This window comes from Bidens hawaiensis, unplaced genomic scaffold (genome assembly GCF_021521415.1).
Source record: "Bidens hawaiensis isolate Kalapana, Puna unplaced genomic scaffold, B.hawaiensis_p1.1 tig00003488_1, whole genome shotgun sequence".
Taxonomy (NCBI): Eukaryota; Viridiplantae; Streptophyta; class Magnoliopsida; order Asterales; family Asteraceae; genus Bidens; species Bidens hawaiensis.
In genome coordinates this window covers 45149-52120 of record NW_027491195.1, presented here as the reverse complement: position 1 = coordinate 52120, position 6972 = coordinate 45149, and the positions used below count along the sequence as shown (strand labels likewise).

General features: G+C 35.8%; 1 protein-coding gene across 2 annotated transcripts; it reads right to left on the bottom strand.

Annotated features, from left to right (window-relative positions):
- Positions 1-4993: 4993 nt before the first annotated feature.
- LOC143623473 (glutaredoxin-like) lies at positions 4994-6272 on the bottom strand. Of its 2 annotated transcripts, XM_077094373.1 has the most exons (5): positions 6226-6272; positions 6002-6090; positions 5359-5457; positions 5163-5270; positions 4994-5012 (listed from the first exon to the last, which is right to left on the bottom strand). In XM_077094373.1, the coding sequence occupies exons 1-4, from the start codon at positions 6270-6272 to the stop codon at positions 5194-5196; spliced, it is 312 nt and encodes a 103-aa protein (XP_076950488.1). In that variant the 3' UTR covers positions 4994-5012; positions 5163-5193. The 2 variants fall into 2 exon arrangements, with proteins under 2 accessions (XP_076950488.1, XP_076950487.1); XM_077094372.1 differs by lacking the exon at positions 4994-5012 and having other exon boundaries at positions 5135-5270.
- Between the last annotated feature and the right edge of the window lie 700 nt (positions 6273-6972).

Below are 6972 nucleotides of genomic sequence, written 5' to 3'. Positions count from 1 at the left end.
CCATATATAGAAGGATTTCTAAACTTTCCAATAGAAAGTTTAAAAATTATTGAAAGCCCCATCTAATCATTTATTCTCCTTCAAAAATAGTTTTACAAAGGGTGATTAGAGCATGTTTGGGATTGAGTTTGAAAATGCTTATTGGCTTATTAGCTTTTTCAAAAAGCCATTTTGAAAAGCCAGGATTTGGGGCTTTTGAAAACTGCTTTTTAACCCTTTCAAAAAGCTAAAATAAGAAAGACTTTTGTGATTGCCAAACACATTTTAATTTATTGGCTTTTTGAAAACACCAATAAGCCAATAAATATTTTTCAAACTCAATCCCAAACATGCTCTTATATGAATTAGTTTTGCTTTTTAACTTTTTAACTAAAATAACTCACTTTTGTTGCTCACAACCGAATCAAAAGATCGATATTTTTAAAATTGAAATACAAGGATTAATCAATTCGAGATGGAAAGTCTCCAAATACTTGGCTATCCTTATTCTCACCTTAATCAACTTTTTTAGAGCATTCGCAGCCTATCCCATCCTCGTATCTATAATTATACTATAAATCACTACATTTCTCTTTTGTTTAGTTAAATAACATTATTTTACATATTTATCACTACATTTTCTTTTTCCTTTACCCGCAATCACTTTCAACAAATATTTAAAAATAAATAAGGGCAAACAAACTATCCCCACATTTATAAAAAAAAAATAACCATATTTTCTCTCTCCTCTTACAAAATCCTCTCACAAACGTTTTAGGTGTCGTTTGTTTTTTCAGAGCTAAAATGTCCGCGGGCCACATCTGCAGACATCTATAGAAGAAGACGTGGACCAAACCTCTGTAGTCTGCAAAAAGAAAACTGTTGTTTTTAACGTCTGTAAATTGCTAAAAGAAACTAGCAATGGGTGATGGTGGTGTTGGATATTGATAGTGGTAGTGGTGGGTAGTGGTGGACGGTGGAGGCAGACGGTGGGTGATGGGGATGGATGGTTGTGGTGGTGGCGGACGGTGGGTGGTGGTGGTGGCAAACGGTGGGTAGTGGTGGTTGTCACACCTCGACTTAGGGCCTAAGCGTGTGACTCGTAGTTGGTACCTATTTTGTAAATATATCAGAGTTACAGATTATTTAGCGGGAGTCTTTGGTTATAATAAAATATTAATTTATTTTGAAAACCTCTTGGATAATAAGTATCTAAGTGTTTGATTTACAAACCTTGCTTGATCTTGTTTGCAATATTTTATTTATTTAAAATAGAGTCATCTCCATATGCAAGCATCTAACTCCACGAGTGACTACGTTTCCTTGCTATATGTGCTAAATCTGTATCCCTGAAATATGGGGGGAAAGTACGTCAGCGATATGCTGGTGAATCGTTGACTCTAAAAACATTTATTAAATATTGACTGACAAGATAGTTTTCTTGAACAATCTCAGCAGAAACGTCTCTTATTTCTGAGAACTTGTGCCACTTGCCATACACACACAATTACGGTTCTTCGGGAACTGATGCCCATTGGAGAACTTTGGTTATGACTGCTAGCCTACGGCCACGTAGCCTTGATTGAAAGGCTAGACATATATGTTTGGATCTAGACACATGTGTACTCGTTCTGAGTTGCTTTTATTTTCTACCTTATTACTTAAGGATCACGTAATCCCTTAAATTTTGAGATCACAAAATCTCATATAAACATGACTGATTTGTTAAAATAAACAACCCGTTTATCTTAATGACTGCGATTATCTTTTCTGAATGATGTGGTGATCTCGTTTGAAAACCTTTGTGAATGAATGATGATTGTCCTATAATAAAATAGGTTTATATAAATACCCGGATCGTCTCTTGATCCAGCTATAGACCTTTACTCTGGTTTTGATAGTTTTAAACCTTGATTGATCATTTATTTGAATAAAATATTTAGACTCGTAGTCTTTCCATTTATTTACAAATCATGTGTTGAGTTTCTTCTTCATGAAAAAATATCTATGACAGGTTTCTTCTTCAAGAAGAAACGTCAATTGACTATAACCTGTGTATGTAAAATCTTATGTTTCTTAGTCATGAAGAAACATAAATTTTAACTATATCCCTTGTATATATAAAACTTTGTGCTTCTTAATCATGAAGAAACTATTTCTAACTATATCTTCTTGTATGTAAAAGCTTATGTTTCTTAATTATAAAGAAATATTATTTCAACTATAACCTTTGTATCTATAAAGCTTTTGTAAACATATTTATGATCAAGGTTTGAGCTATACCCCTGACTACGGTCTAAGCCATTAAAATAATACTTAAGCAAAAACCCTACTTCACACGTTATTCGGAGTTAGTTTTCTAAGATTTATCGAGCAGCACTACTACTCTTTATCGCGTTCTATAGCTTAGACTGTCAGAACTTGGAGCTTGGCACATACTATGAGATCAGCATGCTTCCCGAGACAAAACGTGTGAAAGTGGTGAGTGTTGGTGTGAGATGTGAAGTGTCGTGAACCCTCCTATTTATAGCTGATATTCTATTCCGTCGCGTAGCGCGAAGGACAAAAGAACCGCCACATATATTGCTAAGTCATCAGACGGCTTGCCACGTGGCGCCACGTGTCCACACGTGTCAGAGGATTCAAATTCATATTTTTACTTTTTAGTCCTTGTACTTTTCAAAAATACTAAAGCGGCCCTCATGCGGCGATGCAAGCGTGCAAAGTGTAAAGTGCGGCATCAAAATGCCACATTACGCCCATCGCCTGAGCCCGTGCCTGTGCGCGTCGTGTGCTTCAGACTCTCTGCTAGGATTATGAGAGTGGTTAGCCACATAAGAATATTACTATGAAAACTCTTTTCCTTATAAAGAGCTTCCATTTCTTCCTGTTTTCCACGTGGGATGAAATTTCTCTTTCTTATATATACCCATGTAGAATGCTTCCACTTATCTTTCCATGTGGGATGGATTTTCTTACTTTCTTAACATGAGATGTTTTTATTTTCCATTATTTGTCTTGAGAATATTTTTAAATCCCTCATCTTTCAAAGTTGTCATCTTTGGTCCAAAATTAATACGGAATTTTCCGGGATGTTACAGTGGTGGACAGTAGGTGTTGGTAGGGTGGTGTTTTAACCCTCTACAGGCCTTAGAAGATCTCAGAAGTAGATGCGCCAAGTCTGAATCAAGAAGAGCTTATGCATACGTTTTTTAATGAAACGTATTTGAGAAAACAAACAGTTAGATGCTGTTTGTTTTTTCAGAGGTAAAATGTGTGTAATCTGCGGACCACATCTGCAGACATCTGCAGATGAAGAGGTGGATCAAACCTGTGCAATCTGCAAGAAAAAGACTGCTTGTTTTTTAACGAAGGTAAATTGCTAAAATAAACTTGTGGTGGTGTACGAACTGTGGTAGTGGGTGGTGGTGCTGCTGGATGGTGGCGGTTGTGGTGGTAGAAGGCGGTGGTGGGTGGTGGTAGAGGTAGACGATGGTGGTAGACAGTGGTGGTGGCGGAGGGTGGGTGGGTGGTGGGGGTGAACGATGGGTGGTGGTGGACAGTGGTGATGGAGGACGGTGGGTGGGTGGTGGTGGACGGTGGTGGTGGGCGGTAGATGCTGATGGTGGTGGTGGACAGTGGGTGTTGGTAGGGTGTAATGTTTTAACCCTCTACAACATGAGTGGATGAGCCAAGTCTGCACCAAGAAGAACTTGCGCAGGCGTTTTTTAATGAAACGTATTCCAAAAAACAAAAAGTCCGCAGACAGTAATGTCCATACGTGGTCTGCGCGGCGCAGATAAAAGAGCCTGTGCAGACCTTTTTCAGAAAAGCAAACACCACCTTAATACCTTAATGTGTGGATTGAAAATGCTCTTAAAGGTATTTATTAGAGCATTTGTCTAGGTTACAAATCTAATTAATTTGACTGGGTCATGGGTCTCGAATAAGGAGCATGAAACGGGTGGATTTGACCCGTTGGGTCAGTCGGATATGCATCATATAAACTTTTTACATGATGAACTTGGAGCATCAATGATAGGAAGGTTAAAATGTCATAAAACTACCCAGCTAGCTGTTACAATAGAAAAGCACTCGTTCTTTAATTCACTCGTTTCCTCTCCAGAGCGAGAAACACCACAAAATCAGCCAACACTTTTTACATATACTTGTTAAAAATAATTATTTATTTTAATTTCGTAATATTTAATATAACTTATAAATTAAAAAACTAAAAACTTTATAGATAAATAATATAAAAGGGAAAATCTCATATAATAGTAACCAACTTTCAAAAGTGTTCCAATTAGATCACTTGTACATATTTCTCCCAAATCGGGTCACTAAATCTTCAAAGTCTCACCAATTTTTTTGTGCGTCAAGAAAGAAGTGGAGGATAAAATGTGGGGGTCGGAATTTACAATATACGTAGCTAAATTTAAAATTTTCTAAAAAAAACATTAGTTATATTAAAATTTAAAAATAAAAAATAAAATTCACGTCGCCACCCAGCGTCGACTTAAAAAAAAAAAAAGATAAAGATTTTTCCTATGTGAAACAAAAAAGAAAATGGATAAAAAAACATGTTAAAATCTTTAATTTAATCAAACATGAAAGTTGAGTGATTTAATTTGAACACTTTTTAAAGTTAAGTGACCTAATTGGAACACTTTTGAAAGTTGGTTACTATTCTGTTAAGTTGCCCTAAACAAAAACAGGGGACAATGGCATATTTCCTCTCCAAACCTCCTTAATTACATAAAAATTCAATTACAGATTTCTCCATCCAAACCTCCTTAATTGCATATTTACCCCACTCAAATGTTCAATTAAATATTTCCCCATCTTAATTAAAAAATGTTGCACATTTACCCTTTTTTTTAAATTATTTTACTAAAATTAATATATGTAATCACTATTTTACCCTTACTTAAACTAAAACTGATGAGCTGAGCTCAAGTTTGTCACAAGCTCATAACGAGCAACGATCCGAGCACAGGCTCATAAACACAAGTTCAGAAAGTGCATAATGCCTTTTATTAAGATAACATTAGAACAGTTCACGAGTTGCCACCTTCAGTTCAGTAAACAACGCTAGGTCTAGTATCTCAGTCATCAAGCTCAAACCATAAGTTCAGCAAACAATGCTCATAAACATAAGTTCAGAAGGTTCATAATAATACCATTTATTAAGATAACATGAGAACATTTATCCTAGGATTTGGTAGCAATTGCTTTAGCTTCAGTCAACGCGGGAACCAGCTTCCCTGCTTGGTGCATAGCAGTGGTACCTACATATCAAAATGTTGCGAAAACATTACATACGATTTACCATAGGAGAAACTAAATTGTGCAAAACAAGAAGCTAAAAGCCCTTACTGTCACAGCCACCAATGTGCTTGCCATCAATAAACACATTTGGTACAGTTCGTTGACCGGTCCACTCATGTAATGCTGCTTGCAGCTCACTTCCATCACCTTTAGACATAGATACAGATCAAATTCAGACATTTTCCAGTAAAGAAGATAAATCATTATGAAGACAAAACATTATGCTAGGACTTAGGACCCATGATTCATTGAAATTTTTCAAGGTCTCAAAGAACTAAGCTTAAATGTTATTGATAATTCATTATAGATACCTAAGTATAGTTGTCAATAGCGACAACGTACCCATATTAGTATATTACGTAGCGATGGCGATGAGATAGCTAGCGCTATTTGATGTTTAGCGATAAGGTATCGGATTATTTATTTATTTATTTTAAAATAGGAGTTTCAATCACAAAATTGAGTTTTTACTGTGGAACTGGTTGCAATTGGTGCCGTTCAATCGATTATAGTGCCTAACGTTTGGTTTTTGATACCTTAATACCGCTTCGCTATGATGCGCACTATAGAGAACGCACCATGTAGGTTCATCTAAGGTTTGGCTTTCCTCAAAATATAAAAGTATATAAATAAAAAAGGTATGCAAATGGACAAATTAAGTGTAAGCATATGCATAGAGGAAAGGACTGACTTTCAAGATCAAGCTCGACAGCTTTGAAGGAAGATCCAAGCTCCGTCAGCAATTTCTTAACGCTCACACAAAACGGACAATACGATTTGCTGATGGATCCATTCATTTAAAAACAAATCACCGTTCAGATAGATCTATTGCTAATAAACATATGATATACTACTACAAATCAAAGAAAGAAAGAAAGAAAGAAACATGAGAGAGAGAGAGAGAAGAAATGTTACCTGAAGACGACGACGGGATTGGCTGAAACGATTTCCTTGGCCTTCATTGTTGATTGATTGATTGATTACGATTAAACCAACCCTAAGGATCGATCACAAATAATAATTTTGGTATGCAAACCGTCCGTTACCTTATTATTATATGAAATATCATCTTCGTATCACCGGTCCAAAGCACGTCCATTACTCTCCACAACTTAGTATTCTCTCATTACTTTTTCTTTTTAATATTCTCTCAAACTTAATTCTTTTTTACTTTTAATATTCTATGATAATAATAAACTTATTATAATTTTGTTCATATTTATTTCACAATTTAATACTTTTTAATCGAATCAGAGTTAGTAGAGTAGTATGTTTGCATTGCACTTTTGGTTAGTCTATGTGTTTCGTTTGCGTGGTTAATTGATCCCCATTAAGAGATTACCAAGTCCGTGTAATTTCATTATATTAGGTTTCATTATATTGCGTGGTTAATTGATCCCCATTAAGAGATTACCAAGTCCGTGGCGACTAAGTTAAAATGTTAAAAAGGTTCCCTCCCAATAAGTTATTTGAGGTTGAAGGCGGTGGACGCTAAATGAACCAACATTTGAAAACCTTCCACTCTTTCTATTGAGGCGAGTCACACTCTTAATTCGGTACTTATTGCCACTTTAATACTTCTTCCTATATAAAGCTCCTTTGAAGATGATTAGCCACTTGAAAAGGCTAAGAAAAGATTTTTTTTTGAAATCCATCGGGTAT